The sequence below is a fragment of the Anolis carolinensis genome, chromosome 1 (genome assembly GCF_035594765.1).
Source record: "Anolis carolinensis isolate JA03-04 chromosome 1, rAnoCar3.1.pri, whole genome shotgun sequence".
In the NCBI taxonomy this organism is placed as follows: domain Eukaryota; kingdom Metazoa; phylum Chordata; class Lepidosauria; order Squamata; family Dactyloidae; genus Anolis; species Anolis carolinensis.
In genome coordinates, this window is record NC_085841.1 from 215,764,816 (window position 1) to 215,784,723 (window position 19,908).

The window sequence follows — 19,908 nt, forward strand, 5'->3', positions numbered from 1 at the left end:
TTGGGCTACAGTTTTCATCAGCTTTGGCAGTATAGCTGATGGGGAGGAAATGTGGTAGAAGCAGTCCAATAATATCTGAGCAAGTCATTCACATCTGTATTAAATGGTTGCCTGTAGCCCAGTGGCTCTCAACCTGTGGGTCCCCAGGTCTTTTGGCCTACAACTCCCAGAAACAGTTTACCAGCTGTTAGGATTTCTGGGAGTTGAAGGCCAAAACATTGGGGGACCCACAGGTTGAGAACCACTGCTGTAGACTTATGGCGATCCCTTAAAGTTCATAGAGTTTCCCAGGTCAGGAATACTCAGAGCTAGTTTACCATTGCTTTCCTCTGAATATAGCCTACAATACCTGCCATTCTTAGGTGTCTCACCCATCCAAGTTACCTAGGTTTTAATGAAAGAAAAATTTCCTGTTCTTTCTCCCTTTTGCTCTATTGGCATTCCCTGTTTCAGAAATAATTTTCATTACTGTACTATGAGGAAGAGCCTTATACTAGCGTACCCCACAGCATCCATATATTTAGAATTCAGAAATTCAAAGTTTAGGAGGTAGATATGGATCCGATCTATGGCTTTCCTTTTGGTCCTCTTACTTAAGATGATAAGATGATATTCCTATTTATAGTTTAAGTGTCAGTTCTGTCAAATAGAAATCAAAACCAGATAAAGTCTTATTGTTGACTTAATAACAATCAAAATTGCTGTCGCAATCTACTGCCCTCTTGATAGTGTTCTCAAGTATTGCTGGAGCGTAGAAAAATACAGTTCAGTAATTAATATATCATCTTTATAAGTTCTTCTCAGAGTAGCTCCTGGATACCAGACATACATCGATGTCTTAAGGGTTAAATGAATAGGTTGTTGTTTTTAGACGTTGATACCAATCCGTTGTAGGGTATCTGGGATGGCCAAGTGATCTGTGGTGCTGGGGATGGTTACGACTGGTTTCCCAGGTATAGGCCAGTTTCGTTGCTTCTTCAGGTAAACTAGATTTCCCACTGTTTGTTTGGGCTAAAGAGTGGTGTGGCTCTGCCTTCTTGATTCTTCTATACATATAAAAATAAAAACTATCTAATATACAATGTGTTGTCGAAGGCTTTCATGGCCGGGATCACAGGGTTGTTGTATGTCTTTCGGGCTGTGTGGCCATGTTCCAGAAGTATTCTCTCCTGACGTTTCACCCACATCTATGGCAGGCATCCTCAGAGGTTGTGAGGTATGGATAAACTAAGTAAGGAAAGGAAAGAATATATATCTGTGTAGAGTCCAGGGTGTGGCAAGAGTCCTTTGTCACTGGGAAGCCAGCATTAATGTTTCAGTTAATCACCCTAATTGGCATTGGAAAGGTTTAAATTATTATTTGAGAACAAAGAAATGCTGGACCATTCCAACAACTATCATGTCAGACTACACAGAGAGGCCATTGAAATCCACAAGCATGTGGACAACTTCAACAGAAAGGAAGAAACCATGAAAATGAACAAAATCTGGATACCAGTATTAAAAAACGCTAAAATCAAAACAGTAGATGGGAACCAACACTCTGAGGGCAGAGGACAGCTAATGACTGAACAAAGGATGCCCCCAGGCAAGAGACAAAACCTTTCCAATGCTAATTAGGGTGATTAACTGAAACATTAATGCTGGTTTCCCAGTGATAAAGGACTCTTGCCACACCCTGGACTCTACACAGATATATATTATTTCCTTTCCTTACTTAGTTTATCCATACCTCACAACCTCTGAGGATGCCTGCCATAGATGTGGGCGAAACGTCAGGAGAGAATACTTCTGGAACATGGCCACACAGCCCGAAAGACATACAACAACCCTATCTAATATACACTTTAAAGGTAAAATAAAAGTAATATATACCATACTTTAAATAGACATGTTAAATGTGATATTAAAAATATTAATTTTTTGACTACCAAAAGTGGGATGAGCTTACAATGGAATCCCCAATGAGGTAGCATAATGAGCTGAGCAGCAACTATGAGGTAGCATAGTAAGTGAAAATTATTTGGAGTACAGAGGATGATTCCCTCCCCCCCGCAATACAAATCAATCCATTTGCATGTGGAAAATCCTCAGTCAGTTTAAAAGTTTTACCTGTTGACTACTTTGTAATCCTCACATTGCAAATTTTAAGCTTGTGCAAATACCCTTGCTTTTATTTGCCTGTTAAAAAAACCCTTAAGTACCTGAGACTTTTGTCTGGTGCAGTTGTTTGGTTTGATAGAAACGTTTATCAATGGATAAGACAGGCATAGGTTGTTTGTGAACTGAGAAGCTTCAAAGGTTTCTATGAAACTGTATATAAGTGAAGGCTAACTTCCTGTGCTTTTAAAATGCTACGGTATATCATTCTTATTATTTCCTGGCATGGCCACATACTGTATGCCATTAAAGACGGGAAAATGATTTATTATAAAATAGTTCTAAGTAAAGAAATGCCCACTGAGGATACAATAATTGTTTTCATTTTCCTTCCCCAGTGCCAGTAGAATAATAAAATGCTAATAGATGCAAATTATGCATGATCTTTAATGCATACTAAAGAGAAACAATTTGGAAAAGAAGGTACTTTCTGTTTGCAATTTTGCATTGCCAATAGATTATTTTGATTCAGCTTCCATAGCGCCACTGCAATGTTCTCTATAATATTTTCGTATGTGCCTGTATTTATCTGACCAGCGATTGACATTCCTGGAGGATTTTTTTTTTCTGGGAAAAAAAATCCACCAAACAAATATTTGATTCCAAATAAATTCCACCAGGAAACCTTGGCAAGAGAAAACAAACATTGCCCCAATAGAAGAGCCACTCCGACTTGAAGAACAGAAAATTGAAATACATGAAAAATCAATGAGGTAATAATTAAATTGTGGAGCCCACAGTATAGTAGCCAATGCTCAGCAGGCGTTTGCAAATGCATACTGGGAGCTGGGGGTAATCAGCAGTTAAAGGAGAGCAGAGAATGGCTGTCATGCGGAAGCTAATTTCACAATACATCTCTTTTTTAAAAAACACACCCTTGCTTTGAACACGCAGATCCACACACTTGCGATCCAGAGAGATATTTATAGGTTAAAGATACAAATTAAATTCCAGGAGACTATACATTCCTGATTACCCAGCATTCTTAAATCAGTCTTTTCCCCAGTCTCACACCTGGGCCTCAGCTGCAGTGTAGCTGTCATTTACGCTATCCATGGCACAGGATTGATGACAGTCATTCGCTGATGAAGCTGTATACATCATTTCTGTCCGGGCTGCACTGGCCAGATGGACCCTGACCATCCATCGCCTGTCAGGGACGCATCTGTTCACACTGCTGCTAGGGGTACTAACAAGTCATTGGCTTTCCAAAAAGGACAGTGTCAGCTGCATAGGGCAGAACATAAGAACTCTTCTTAGGATTCCCCCTCCCTCCCTTCTTAATAAAGATACTTGCATATAAGAGTTCCTTATCATGTTACAGCACCGTAACGGGAATTTGGGATTAGGCTACAGAAGGCACTGAGCCTGTATCCTGCCTCTTGTAGGTATCTTCTGTTTCCAAAAAGGCAAATATGGAAGCAGACACACTCTATCATGCTTGTGTTGTCAAAGGCTTTCATGGCCGGGATCACAGAGTTGTTGTACCCTGTTTCCCTGAAAATAAGACATCCCTGGAAAATAAGACCTAGTAGAGGTTTTGCTGAATTGCTAAATATAAGGCCTCCCCCGAAAGTAAGACCTAGCAAAGAACACCAGAGCATGCAGGATTGGGAAATGTACATACCATAGAGTGTTGTACATGGAAATAATGGTAATAACAAGAAATTCTTGATAGGATTCACAGTTTAATAATAATAATAATAATAATACAGTAGAATCTCACTTATCCAACATAAACGGGCCGGTAGAATTTTGGATAAGCGAATATGTTGGATAATAAGGAGGCATTAAGGAAAAGCCTATTAAACATCAAATTAGGTTATGATTTTACAAATGAAGCACCAAAACATCATGTTAGACAACAAATTTGGCAGAAAAAGTAGTTCTATACCCAGTAATGCTATGTAGTAATTACTGTATTTATGAATTTAGCAGCAAAATATCACAATACAGTAGAGTCTCACTTATCCAACACTCGCTTATCCAACGTTCTGGATTATCCAACACATTTTTGTAGTCAATGTTTTCAATATATCGTGATATTTTGGTGCTAAATTCGTAAATACAGTAATTACAACATAACATTACTATGTATTGAACTACTTTTTCTGTCAAATTTGTTGTATAACATGATGTTTTGGTGCTTAATTTGTAAAATCATAACATAATTTGATGTTTAATAGGCTTTTCCTTAATGCCTCCTTATTATCCAACATATTTGCTTATCCAACATTCTGCCTGCCTGTTTATGTTGGATAAGTGAGACTCTACTGTATATTGAAAACATTGACTTTAAAAATGCGTTGGTTAATCCAGAATGTTGGATAAGCGAGTGTTGGATAAGTGAGACTCTACTGTAATAATATTTTTATACCCCGCCCCATCTCCCCAAAGGGACTCAGGGCGGCTTACATGGGGCCAAGTCCTGGCTAAACAGACAATGTAAAAACACAACAGTAAAACAAATCAATCAACAATAAAATAAATCATAAAACTAATAAAGTCATATGAAATAAACATACTTGATAAAATCCTGGGATGGCTCCTAAAAGGAACTGGGCCAAAGAAAGTGTCAATAGTGTCAGATACAATCGGGGGGAGGACAATACCTAAACAATACCTAAACTATTGTCCGCATTAAAGTGCTAGGGAGGACGTAAACAAGGAAACTAGGGAACCTAGTTTGTCTGGTTATGCTGGTTTGTGATGACAACTACTGTACAGTATATAATGTTCATTTTTTGTTCAACAATAAATGCGAATTCTTCTTTGTGGAAAAATAAGACATCCCCTGAAAATAAGACCTAGCACATCTTTGGGAGCAAAAATTAATATAAGACACTGTTTTATTTTCGGGGAAACACAGTATGTATTCCAGGCTGTATGGCCATGTTCTAGAAGTATTCTCTCCTGACGTTTCACCCACATTTATGGCAGGCATCCTCAGAGGTTGTGAGGCATGGAGAAATTAGGCAAGGAAGAAGGAATCTGTGAGGAGTCCAGGGTGTGAGAAGAGTTCTTTGTCAGTTGGAAGTCAGCCTGAATGTTGCAGTTAATCACCTTAATTAGCATTGGAAAGGTTTGTCTCTTGCCTGGAGGGCATCCTTTGTTCAGAGTCATTAGCCATCCCTGGAGCTCCTCTGCCCTCAGATAGTTGCTTCTCATCTACTGTTCTGATTTTTGAGTTTTTTAATACTGGTATCCAGATTTTGTTCATTTTCATGGTTTCCTCCTTTCTGTTGAAGTTGTCCACATGCTTGTGGATTTCAATGGCTTCTCTGTGTAGTCTGACATGATAGTTGTTGGAGTGGTCAAGCATTTCTGTGTTCTCAAATAATATACTGTGTCCAGGTTGGTTCATCAAGTGCTCTGCTACGGCTGATTTCTCTGGTTGAATTAGTCTGCAGTGCAATGAGGGTTTACTTTTTGTTTGCTGGGGGATTGATAAAAAAATTAAACTGTGCTCACGAAAAGCAGGCAAGAAAATGGTAACCACTCCCTCTTTCTTTCATTTTGAGCTAATTTTTGTTCCAGAGGGGAGTGCTCCCATTTAGTGCTCCCACCTGAAACGAAAGAAATGAAAGACAAATGAAACGGGAGAAACGAGTACTGCGCCCACCTCTAATTATTAGTTCATATTTGTATGTTTATATTATATAGTATAATATATTCAAACAGAATACAGTGTTCCCTCACTTATCGCTGGGGTTAGGTTCCAGGACCACCCGGAATAAGTGAAAATCCGCTAAGTAGGGACACTATATTTATTTTAATATTTATATATTACTAGCTGTGCCCGGCCATGCGTTGCTGTGGCAAAGTGGTGGTTGTATTGGTTAAAAATTGTTGTGTAATTTTTATTTGACATTTGTTTTTTTAAAATTAATTTTATTGTAAGTTATCTTTTTATTTATTATATTATATTATTTTCTTGTATTATTTTTAGTTATTTTCTGTTATTATAGTATTTTATTGTATTAATTTTTTAGTGTTTTTAATTTTTTTTAGTGTTTTTTATTATTTTTATTGGGTTGCTAGGAGACCAAGTTGGAGGAGCTTAGCCTTCTAACTGGCAGCAATTGGATAAAAGCAATTATTCCTCTCTCTCTCTAATTAGGACTTTATTTTTCTTTTCTTTTTGTTGTATCAACCTAGAGCCGTGGATGATGGGTTGTGTTGTCAAATTTCGAGGTTGGGGGGCCTGTAGTTTTGTTGTTTTGTGGGTCGCCGTGATGCCATCACTCTTTTATATATATAGATTTTAGTAGTTATACACTATTTTAAGTTTTTATCAACCAATCGTATGTTGATAAAAATCGCCTCCTTCTCTTCCTATTGACACTTGGGTTCTTTTTCTCTCCCTTTGGCTTCTCCTTCCTCCCTTCCTTAGGCTATAAAATGTAATTTTTTATGATTTATAATAGTCTTTTAGAGTTTATTGAAAACCTGCGAAACAGCGAATCCATGAAAAGTGAACCACGAAGTAGTGAGGGAACACTGTATAGGTTTGTTTGGTGTATGGTAAGAAAACGGAAAGTGTGATTTCAAGCTTACATGATACTGCTGACTGGAGGTAGGTTGTAGAAGTGTCAGTTTGGGCACAGAGACCAAGATGCCTACTGGCCTCAAATGGAATTAGGCAGACAACTAGTGGAAATAAATCACATTTCACAGAGGATTCCCACAACAAACCGCAGGCCATCACAGTCCTAAGGATACTGATTAGCTTGTACCTGTGCAAGTCTGATGCAGCAGTATCAATTTGCAAGATTTTATCGGACTGGGCTTTTACAGAAGTAGAAAGAGGTCACTCTCTGTTCTTTATTTTTCTGAATGATGTGCCTGAAAAACAAGGCATAGGCTCAACTGCAGGGTAGCTGGCCTGCAAAGAGCAAAGAAAACGGTGATGAAAGAATGCTTTTGTCCTGCACTGATCAAATGGTTGCTGATAAAGCTTGTAACTTTCACTCTCTTTTTTCTCCCCATTGAAGTTTGTGGCTACTTTATTTTGATTAATATGGGGTAATGTTGCACTTCAGAATAAAGTAGGTTAGTGAAATGGGACAGGCATGACAAAATGGAAGTCAACCGAAGGCCAGCTAAGATTAGACGAGTCTTGAGAGACGTTACCACATTTTCTGCTAAAAGTAAATTCTTCCACAGCATAACATACAGTTGGCCAGCTTGAATTAATTAATTAGGAGTCATCACTGTTTAAAAAAATTCTCCAGGGTCTGGTTAATGGTGTCATCACTTGACAGGAAATATATAGGCTTGCTAATACCACACAGACAGTACTGGTGATTTAGGCTAATAACTTGAACTAGGGAGGACTAAACGCATAGAACTGACCAGATCAAGCACTTAAGTGATCATTCAAGGCTTTGTTTCAGCTTCAGTGCTGCTTTCGAAAAGACAGATCTGCTTCTAGTTAGATAAACTGAGAAAAACATGAAACATAACATTTTTGCAGTGCCAAGCTATGCAAAGCCCCAGCACCCCTTCTTTCCAGGAGTATCACCATTTAGAGATTCTTTTGAGAGGCTGCTAAACATATGTGACAAGTAGAGTTGCCAGTGTCCCTGTCTTCCTCTTATACAGACTGAATAAGATGTCAAAAATAGAAATATAATGTATGCACATTAACAATATGTTACTTTTGGATAAGTGAAATCAATACTTGATTTGGAAACTTCATAACACTAATGACAGGTGAGCCCAGATAGTCTGAAAAGTTATGTTTGAGATGCCTTCCATAGAATATTATAATCTTTAGAGGCTCACAACTGGCCTCTGTGGAACAAAGTGCTTCCCGATTGTCACCTCTCATGAACAGCAATATCCAGTCCACAGGGACCTGTTTTGTGATAACACGGTGTTTTGATAAACAAACTCTCAATGGGGAAATATTTGAAGCTTCATTCAATGCAAAATACTTGTGCTGGATGTAACAGAATGGTCTACCTTGCAGGGTTGGTGTGTAAAGACAAATCTAGGCCTTGATAAGAAAGGCAGAGCCAAGTATAGGGGAGGAGAAATCAGGCAGCTCCATATATGGTAGTAGAGTCTGGTTGATGGATTTAGAGGGAGTTGCCTAGCAACAGGGGGTAGGCGGCGCCAGAGAGGCAGAAAGAGATATTCAGTGAGAGAGTCAGAGAGTTAGGACAGTCAGGGAGTGGAGTTTGAAGAGAAACGAAGGAAGAGTTTGGGAGCATTAGTAAAGAACCTCTTTGAGGGAAAAGGTTTAAATTAGCCTTGGGGAGAAGTGCTAGATATTGTAGAGAGCCTCTAAGTTCAGTGCCTCTGGAAAGGGAGGACTGAGAGGATTTAAAAAGCCTGTTTTGTTCTCTTGTGAGGGAACATAGTTTCTGAAGAAGTCAAGTTAAGGAACCATTTTCTTTTAAGTAACCAGCCTGTTATTAATCTGTAACCAATACACAACCTTTATGTTTTAGTTCTAAATAAATTACACAATTTTGGTTTTTTTTAACCTCACCTCAATTCTGCAGTGTGTCTTTCTGTTTATTAATATAAGGAGATGGCCTGTCTGCTTATTAACCATCACTTTAAAGTTTCCTGCCATTTTTGGGTTGCTCGGAGTGCTGGCTCCGGTGAGTGGTGGCACATATTTTATAACTGTTGGCAGCAACTGTACACATAATATAATTGGTGGTAGCAATGGCCTCGCCCTCTAGACTGGACTTCTGATTAGAACTGAGCATCTGAATATGATGTTACCAGTTTTAGAGCCTGCTCACTTACAGGCAATGGCATATCAGGGTTAATTCAAGGTGTCCCTCCATCCCCATGGACTTCCACTTGTACCACAGTTTTCTAGGTGAAATACCAGAAACATTGACAAAATATGTGAGTCTGCATCTGCAGTAATCTTCGCACCTAGAAATATAAAGTCTGTCACTGCCTCCATGTTTTCTCCCTCTATTTGTCAGTTATCAATCAGTCTGGTTGCCATAATCTTGCCTTTCTTGATGTTTAACTGCAACCCAGCTTCTGCACTTTCTTCTTTCACCTTGGTGATAAGGCTCCTCAGCTGCTCCTCACTTTCTGCCATCAGAGTGGTGTCATCTGCATATCAAAGGTTGTTAATGTTTCTTCTAGCAATTTTAAATCCATCCTTGGATTCCTCAAGTCCCGCATGTCGCATGATGTGTTCTGCGTACAAGTTGAATAGGGAGGGTGAAAGTATGCAGCCCGGCCGTACTCCTTTCCCAATCTTGAACCAGTCTGTTGTTCCGTGGTCTGTTCTTACTGTTGCTTCTTGGTCGTTATACAGATTTCTCAGGAGACAGACAAGGGGACTTGGTATCCCCATAGAAATCAGCAAGACTGAGATGGGATTCTCTGTGTCGCACTGCAACTATGATATCTACGCATACATAAATTACGTATTAGATCCACACCCTCCCTCCTGACCTTCCACAAGAGAGTGAAAACGTGACTTTGTGACCAAGCATTTAGAGAACTGGTGAAATAGATAGACTTGGAAGAATGTGCAATGACTGTTGGAATGGCCCGGATTACGCTCATGGATTACATGTTAAACTCTGAAATTACATTGTTTATAAATGTTTTAATTGTTTTTAATGTACTTTTAATTTCTATTTTAATATTTATTTAAGTGAAAATTGTATTTTAGGCATCAAATCATTACTTGTATGTAAAGCCACCTTGAGTCCACTACGGGGTAAGAAAGGTGGGGTAGAAATGTCGTAAATAAATAAATAAATCCCTAACTAGTGTCTACATAGACATTATGAGTTCAGTACAATCACAATTGTGTAATTTTGTGTTATGCATCTGTAAATATCCAGCAGATTCCAGCCATTATTAATAATGTGAGCTATCTGATAAAGTCAAAGATCAGCAGGGGCATTTTCATTATATGTTTAATACAGTAGAGTCTCACTTATCCAACACTCACTTATCCAATGTTCTGGATTATCCAACGCATTTTTGTAGTCAATGTTTTCAATACATTGTAATATTTTGGTGCTAAATTCGTAAATACAGTAATTACTACATAGCATTACTGCGTATTGAACTACTTTTTCTGTCAAATTTGTTGTATAACATGTTTTGGTGCTTAATTTGTAAAATCATAACCTAATTTGATTTTTAATAGGCTTTTCCTTAATCCCTCCTTATTATCCAACATATTTGCTTATCCAACAATCTGCTGGCCCATTTATGTTGGATACTGTACCCCCAAAGTAGCTCCTTGAAACTGGTACCTTCAGTTATGAAAGGACATTGCTAAAGTATCCGAAATGAGGGGAAAGACTCCTTGGAAAAAGCAATGAACATTATACTATTTCAGCACTGGAGTTTGAAACTAATAGCTATGGATATCACAGACAGCTCTATCAGCATTATGTCTTGACAATATCTTGCAGAACTCTACTTAAACTGGGTGCCTCCGACAGTTGAGGCAGGAAGAAATGACAACAAAAGAGTTGCATAGACAAATGGTACGCGCCTTGTGGGTGACTCCCTCTCATTGCTACATTTGCGGGGAACACATTGTCACTCTTAATAGGAAGAAAAGGAAGCCAAACATAACTGTCACAGAAACATCTGCAAAAGCATTGTCGTTAGCTGCAAAGGCCAACAATGATGCCAAGATGTTAATACAAACAGAAGGAGTTGACTTAATAGCGAAGGAGTTTTAAAAGCATGTTAAGTAACCGAGACAAATGTTAGTTTACAGTCAGGGTGGAATTTGAAAACAGTGTTGAAATTAGATCTGCTCCTACTGCAGTACTATTCAGTGGAGTCAATCCATACATTTCAACTGTCAGTTTTCAAGTGAATAGTCAACAAATATAGAAAAATCAAGTGATGGACCTGTAGAGGCTGGTAGGAAACAGCTCCTTTTAATTTTCTGTGTCTCCTGTGAAGACAGGAGAAAGAGGCAGCCTTACATAGACTTATGCCCTACATAAGCACGCCTTAAGTTGTAAAGACCCCTGTGCTTAGCTGGAGCAGATTCAGTCATGTATGCAATAAGCCCACTTAAACTCATTATTCACCACTAACTTAATGCAATGGAACTCTTCTTCTTTTTTACATTGTTATTTTATTTTAAATTTGCATATTTATCAAAAAGAACAATAAGAAAATCTATACACATGCATACATACATAAACAAATGTAATATTTCCTAACATAACTGTATTCAGTGATTGTACTTAATTATGTCATTCCCTTTCCCCATCCATCCTGTTGTAATGACTTCCCATTCATTGCGTTGAAAACAGTCATGTACAGTTATATTCTTCCTTCCTATTAACATATTTTTCTATTCTTCCTTCTAGCATAGTAGTTGTTATTTAAAAATTCCATACAAAAATTCTAACAGATTAAATTACGAAGCCTTCTATAAAAACATTCCCCTTTTTTCTTTTTTCAAAATTTCAGAATTCTTCCCAGGCTTTGTTAATTTTTTAGTGTTTTTGCTTTTTTCATCATTGCCAATTTGTCCATTTTTTATTTATTTGACATTTCCAATAAAAATAATTCAGGTTTTAACTGTATCTTTGATTTTAAAGGGGCCCCTGCTGGCACAGTGTGTTAAAGCACTGAGCTGCTGAACTTGCGGACCAAAAGGTCCCAGGTTCAAATCCCGGGAGCGGAATGAGCGCCCGCTGTTAGCCCCAGCTCCTGCCAACCTAGCAGTTCGAAAACATGCAAATGTGAGTAGATCAATAGGTACCGCTCCCGCGGGAAGGTAACAGCGCTCCATGCAGTCATGCCGGCCACATGACCTTGGAGGTGTCTATGGACAATGCCGGCTCTTCGGTTTAGAAATGGAGATGAGCACCAACCCCCAGAGTCGGTCACGACTAGACTTAACGTCAGGGGAAACCTTTACTTTTACCTTTACCTTGATTTTAAAATTTCCTGCAGTTTTTTTGTACCTTTTGCCTGAATTTTCTTGCTTTTTTGTAAGACTACTACATATTTATTTATTTATTGACATTTTTATCCTGCCTTTCTCCACCCCAGAGGAGATTCAAGGCGGCTTTACATATTTGATGCCTTAAAAACATATGTTAGAAAGTTCCTTCTTGTTCCTTACATTTCCAATACTTCTTATTTCTTCCCTTATACATTTCAGCAAGTTTTGCTTAGTTCAGGTTTATCCTCTTGAAAAAAATCTCTCAAGTCATGACACAAGATTTTCATTAAACCGATAGTCTACATTTTCCCCATTTATCTAATTCTGTGCCGTGTCTGATATTTTGAGCCTGTTTAATAATACATTCCTTTATCAATTCTGGTTCCATTTCTATCCTCAATAATATTTTAGGTATATTTTCAATACAATGTTCTTCATTAGGACATACTGTATGTCATCGCTTTATAGTCGCAACCCACTTTCAGGGTCCCTTTTTTTGTATTTTCTGATTTCCCATTTAATAGTCATACCCCTGCCTGTCTGCCTGCCTCTAGAAGCAGCCCCTATAGTAGGGGAGAGCTACCCTGTTTCCCTGAAAATAAGACATCCCAGAAAAATAAGACCTAGTAGAAGATTTGCTGAATTGCTAAATATAAGGCCTCCCCCAAAAGTAAGACCTAGCAAAGTTTTTGTTTGGAAGCATGCCCAGCGCCTGCCAAACAGAACACCAGAGCATGCAGGATTGGTAAATGTACATACCAGTTGTACATGGAAATAATGGTAGTAACAAGAAATTCTTAATAGGATTCACAGTTTGTCTGGTTATGCTGATTTGTGATGACAACCACTGTACAGTATATAATAAATGTTCATTTTTTTGTTCAACAATAAATGTGAATTCTTCTTCATGGAAAAATAAGACATCTCCTGAAAATAAGACCCAATGCATATTTGGGAGCAAAAATTAATATAAGACACTGGCTTATTTTCAGGGAAACACGGTATGGGGTGTCCCTCGCTGCCAGCCAGGAGAGGTCCCATAGACCTCATTTTTTTCACCGCATAATAATCGCACCCTTTTTTTTAAGGCAAAAAAGTATGAATATTTTGTAGTAAAATATGGCCATTCCTTTTCCAGTTCTGTGTATTCTCTTTTAAATGCACTCTTTTGCTGTCTTTCTTTCAGTTGCCTATATCTGTACCACTGTAGGTCAAGTTTTGTATTCATCCATTCATCTTCGGTTTCAAATCTATATTTATTATCGTTATATATTATTAAATTTCTGCATATAATCTATTTGGATCTCTCCTGATTAAATCTGGATCCCATCAAGTGTGACTAAAAGGATTACTCTGGAACAAATGTCTTGAGGATCCTGGCCTTGCTGAATTAATGTTAGCATTGTGCGACTGCGTTCTTCTGAAGTAAACAATCATTAGCAATTACAGTTAGTTATAAAGTAATCTAAAGGCAATCTAGTTCATTACTGTTAGCCTGAAACCAGTCAGAATCATAATGAGAGATCTGTAAAGAGCAGAGAAAAGAAGAACATATGTAAGCATTAGACTTCTTGAAGAGGTTCCATTGTCTTTAATTAAATTGGCTGCAAATTCACTTCAATTTGAAGTATGTGGAACTATCATTTTTCTACTGAACAACATATCACTGAGCTTTTCCCTGAGCCCCAGAAGTTCTAATTACTTGCATAAAAGGCAAGAGCTATTCGAATTTCTAGCTCCCCTCCATTCATTTAGAGAGCTACAAGGAGTGTCAAGAGATCTGTCAAGCTTCCTGACAGATTTTTTTTTTTTGGTAGTTTCAAGAAGAGATGCTGGTGTCAAATAGGTGGCCCTAGATCCGCTGGGTTAAGAAATGCCCCCTGGACCTTTGGGTTGCAATTTCTTAATCATCATAACAACTTGAAAACAGCTAAACCCGCTCTCAAAAATAGAAATGTCAACAGTGGGGTGACATTCTCAAGTGGACCAATGGAGCCTGTCTTACGCCAGGAATCTTTTCAGCCCCACTCAGATGGCATTCATGTGGCCTCTCTCTAAACAAGGCCATGACAAAATTACATTGCATTCAAGAAGAGCTCATTTACAGTCCTGAGGGCATGCCATGTGCTATGATCCAGCACAGACTTTTCGCAAAGATATATAAAAAAATAGCTGTATCTATAATATAGTAGTAAAGTATTATTAATTTTTATAAAACAAACAAATGAAAAAATACAATACAAAATATATCATTCTTTCCCACAAAGCCACAAAGAGAAATCCAGTTCAAACCTATGCATGTCTTCTGCCCCCTGCCTAGTGATTTTTAAGCTGTTTCTTTTCTCTGTTTCTATTAATTCAGGCTTACAGCTTTTAATGAAGGGAAGACCTTTGATTTCCAGAGTTGAATCTAGGTAATATCTGCAAGTTCTACTGAAGGTAGGAAACAGTTGTTACTTAATATCCCTCATTTTTGTATAATATGTGAACCCCTTTGTGCAAGACAAACAATTATTATTATTTTACTGACACAAAAACACAGTATGACATTGCAAATGAGATGTACATGCTGGATTTCTTCTTCTTCTTCTTCTTCTTCTTATTATTATTATTATTATTATTATTATTTTATTATGACACAGCTAACAAGATAGATATGCTGGATTTCGTTTCACAAAATCACAAGTCAAACACTTCCCAAGTGTCTAGGACTGTGTGATGTATTTTCGGATGATGCGCGCAGATCCCAATAGGGTTGGCAGATCGTAATTTTGTCAATGTCTATTGTTTCCAAATGCCGGCTGAGATCTTTTGGCATGGCACCCAGTGTGCCCATCACCACTGGGACCACCTGCACTGGTTTCTGCCAGAGTCTTTGAAGTTCAATCTTGAGGTCCTGATAGCGGCTGAGTTTTTCCTGTTGTTTTTCATCAATGCGACTGTCACCTGGGATGGCAACATCAATGATCCAAACATTTTTATCTTCCACAACTGTGATGTCTGGTGTGTTGTGTTCCAGAACTTTGTCAGTCTGGATTCGGAAGTCCCACAATATCTTTGCGTGCTCATTTTCCAATACTTTTGCAGGTTTGTGATCCCACCAGTTCTTTGCTGCTGAAAGGTGGTACTTTGAGGCATAAGTTCCAATGAATCATTTGGGCCACATAGTTGTGCCTCTGTTAGTAGTCTGTCTGTGCAATTTTCTTACAGCAGCTGAGGATATGATCAATGGTTTTGTCGGTTTCCTTGCACGGTCTGCATTTTGGGTCATCAGCTGATTTTTTGATCTTTGCCTTAATTGCATTTGTTCTGATGGCTTGCTCCATCAGAAATATAATGGAAAGGCAGTAAAGAAGAGGTTATTCAAATTTCCATAGAAAATGGAAATACAAAGCCTAGGGGCAGTCACTAAGAAGGCAATTGAAAAGCTTTTGTAAACAATTAAACTCTAATGTTGTGATGCTGTGTTGTGATATTCTGCAGAAACCATGTGTCTATATCAAGCTATATAGTGAACCACACTGCTGAGGATAAGAAAGGTATTAGCTCCCCCTTTTATGTAATCTTTTCTAATACTTAGGGATAAACTTTGTAAAAATTACAATTTTTCAAAGAATATAGGATCATACAATATAATAATAATAATAATAATAATAATAATAATAATAATAATAATTATTATTATTATTATTATTATTATTATCTATATATATAAAAGAGTAATGGCATCAGGGCAGTGGACAAAACAACAAAGGTACAGGCCCCCCAACCTCAAAATTTGACAACACAACCCATCATCCACGGCACTAGGTTGATACAACAAAAAGAAAAAAAAATAAAGTCCTAATTAGAGAGAGAGTAATAATTGTTTTTATCCAATTGCTGCCAGTTAGAGTGCTAAGCTCCGCCCACTTGGTTTCCTAGCAACCTACTCAGCCCTTACTTTCCCGCCAGAGCGGTACCTATTAATCTACTCACATTTGCATGTTTTTGAACTGTTAGGTTGGCAGGAGCTGGAGCTAACAGCAGCCGCTCACGCCGCTCCCGGGATTTGAACCAGGGACCTTTTGGTCTCCAGCTCAGTGCTTTAACGCACTTCGCCACTGGGGCTCCTTATACAATACTACACAGGGACATAGACCCCCTCTATCCTCACCACTTTCACAGTACACAAATAACCAAATGCATACTAAACATAAAGACAACCATACAACAGACATTCAATACCACCACTACCTCAACAAGTTCTCACCAACACCACCAGACAACGCCACAGCAACGCGTGACTGGGCACAGCTAGTTATTATTATATTGTATGACACAGCAAACAAGATAGATATGCTGGATTTTGTATCACAAAATCACAAGTCGGGCATCATTATTATTATTATTATTATTATTATTATTATTATTATTATTATTATTATTATTATTATTAGAAACACAACAAGATGAGTCCACAGCAGACGCTCTGCTGGCTGTAGACTCATCTTGTTGTGTTTCAAATAATAATAATAATAATAATAATAATAATAATAATAATTTGGAAATACAGTATACAGAATATGGGAAAGAAGAAAGGGGAGCAACAGTATGAAGAACAATACCATTAATCAAATTCTATCTCTCTTGCTGCTCTGTCACTCCTCAAAACTCACTTTCTCCACAAAACCTTTATTTCTAAGAGGCTGCAGACTTCAGTGTTGTCTGATCTACACTGTTTGGTTTTGTTTTGTTTTACTAAAATCCCAAGATCAGTCAGAGCAGAGGCAGGATTACTTAGTACCAAAAATGAACGAAGCTCACTATCCTCTTGTATCGAAATCCATTCCTGGTTATCCTTGGGTCTCTTCCTGTCAGAAGCTTGCCTTAGGTTGAGGGGGATTGAGACATAGCTCACTGTGGGGACAGCAAAGAGAATCAGTAGCTAAATAGCCAGGTATGAAGATCTGTATTCAAATCCCAGTTCAGCCATGAAGCTCTCTTGAGCTGTACGCATCCTCTGTCTCTTCCAAATGTTTTTCACAGGATTGTTATGAGGTTAAAATTGGACATTCTTTTGTATGTTAACTTAAAGTCCCCCGCCAAAAACTAATGGAAACAGATATGTAAGCTATGAAATGTACAGAACTATTCTTAAAAACGAGAGTTAAAATATCCTGAGAGCATGAGATATCATCTGATTTTAGAAACTAAGCAGAGTCGGTCCTGACTGGATGAATGACTACTAATGAATACCAGGGCTGTAGGCTATATTTCAGAGGAAGGAACTACAAAACTGCCTATGATTATGCCTTGCCTAAGAAAGCACTATGAAATTCATGGAGCTGCCATAAGATGACAGCAATTTGAAGGCATGTATACACATTAAGCCTCCGGTGGCTCAGTGTGTTAAAGCGCTGAGCTGCTGAACTTGCAGACCAAAAGGTCCCAGGTTCAAACCCGGGGAGTGGCGTGAGCGCCCGCTGTTAGCTCCAGCTTCTGCCAACCTAGCAATTCAAAAACATGCCAATGTGAGTAGATCAATAGGTACCGCTCTGGCGGGAAGGTAATGGCGTTCCATGCAGTCATGCCGGCCACATGACCTTGGAGGTGTCTACGGACAAAGCCGGTTCTTCGGCTTAGAAATGGAGATGAGCACCAACCCGCAGAGTCGGATACGACTGGACTTAACATCAGGGGAAACCTATACCTTTTTATACACATTTAAAAAAATAAAAAACCCTCCATGAACTTTGCATGGTGCTGAGTAGGCATGTGCGATACATTAAAAAATGTTTCAAAAGTCTATAAATTGGGGGGTTCTGGTGTTTCATTTTTAAAGTGTTTCTAAAGCACTTTTAGTGAAAATTTTGTTACTATAATGAGAATGATGAAATTTTGTTACTTTTTCGTTATAGTAATTGTGCATAATTACTTTAATTGTGGAAACTTCAGGGGCTCCTTTTTCACTCATTTTTACAGCTATTGGGGTGAAACTTGCTCAAATGGTAGGACACATTTAGCACTGTTAGCCTACCAAATATCATGTTGTAAGTACAAATTTAACTAATTTTATCTGACTTACGAGGATTAACAATTTTGTACAGCCCTATCAGATAGCATAGCAATTGTTCCAGAGTGTGTTTTATGTATCAATATTAACTACATGAAAACTGCATTGCAGATATGTTTTAAATAAGGTAATACCTGCAGCAGAATCTGTTTCTTTAGTGGGGAAAAAACTACTGAGCTGGAAAAGAATATCAGGTGAATCCTCAGCTATATCCAGAAACAGAAGGAATTTTTTTGGAAGCAGGTGATCTCCTGGTCCTCAGAGTTTCCTTGAGTTGCTTCCAGCAAAACTATTACGAGAAGTTAACCAAGCAAGATAAATATGGTCAGGAAATACATAAGACTCTTGAGAGCTGGAACATACTGGGAAATTGAATTGCCTTTTATTTACAGTATTTATATCCCGCCCTTCTCACCCCGAAGGGGACTCAGGGCGGATCACATTGCACACACATAAGGCAAACATTCAATGCCATAACATAGAACAAAGACAGAGACAGACGCAGGCAAGGGCTGGCCTCGAACTCATGACCTCTTGGTCAGAGTGATTTCTTGCAGCTGGCTGCTAACCAGCCTGCGCCACTGCCCGGCTTTCTTACTCTCATTACCAAATGTTCCATTCTCATTGGTCAGGGTGACTTGAAACTATTTTACTTTGGACCGATAGATGGTTTGTTTATTATTTATTTATTTATTTACAGTATTTATATTCCGCCCTTCTCACCCCGAAGGGGACTCAGGGCGGACCACATTACACATATAGGCAAACATTCAATGCCTTTTTAACATAGAACAAAGACAAGACAAACATAGGCTCCGAGCGGGCCTCGAACTCATGACCTCCTGGTCAGAGTGATTCATTGCAGTGATTCATTGCAGCTGCTCTCCAGCCTGCGCCACAGCCTGAGCCTTTGTTGTGTACCATCAGGTTGTTTCAGACTTATTTATCATTGCCTTCTTCTGGGACTGAGAAAGTGTGGTTTGCCCAAATCCTCCTAGTGGGTTCACATATCTGAGTGAGCATTCATACCTAGTCCAATATTCAAACCACTGCACCTCAATGGATCTCTGAATAGGTGGTATGGGGAGAAAATAATCTAGATTGCATCAGTCTCCCATACTCACTGTTGCTCTTGTTTTGTCCTTGGCATTAAAATCTTAGCCCATTACATATTATTGCTCCCTCTCATGGGGACATTTTAAAGGCTCCCAGCATTTGGTAGTATGCCTGCCATTCAGCTTGCTCCTCACATTTCTCTAGAAGATCTCGGGTATAGGTGCAGATTCCACATATATTCTATTCTACTCTAGAGTATACATAATTTGGCAGCTCTATTATGTAGGCTAGAGGGATATTAGGTAGAGTAATAGTTGCATTGACTTAGCCTGGCTCAGGTTCATGGTCAAGTGCTGGAGAATCTTGGGGATACTAGAGACTGAAGTACAGTAGAGTCTCACTTATCCAACATAAACGAGCCGGCAGAATGTTGGATAAGTGAATATGTTGGATAATAAGGAGGCATTAAGGAAAAGCCTATTACACATCAAATTAGGTTATGATTTTACAAATTAAGCACCAAAACATCATGTTATACAACAAATTTGACAGAAAAAGTAGTTCAATACGCAGTATTGCTATGTAGTAATTACTGTATTTACAAATTTAGCACCAAAATATCACAATGCATTGAAAACATTGACTACAAAAATGTGTTGGATAATCCAGAACGTTGGATAAGCGAGTGTTGGATAAGTGAGACTCTACTGTAATA

At 38.4% G+C, this 19,908-nt stretch overlaps 1 protein-coding gene across 1 annotated transcript in view; it reads left to right on the forward strand.

Moving 5' to 3' along the window:
* The window catches only part of LOC134294344 (proline-rich protein 36-like), a 503,650-nt gene that overhangs the window by 317,135 nt on the left and 166,607 nt on the right, over positions 1-19,908 (forward strand). The window contains exon 5 of the mRNA XM_062965133.1: positions 14,445-14,521. Within this exon, the coding sequence (XP_062821203.1) occupies positions 14,445-14,459 (15 nt within the window). The 3' untranslated portion in view covers positions 14,460-14,521. The remainder of the gene's footprint in view (positions 1-14,444; positions 14,522-19,908) is intronic.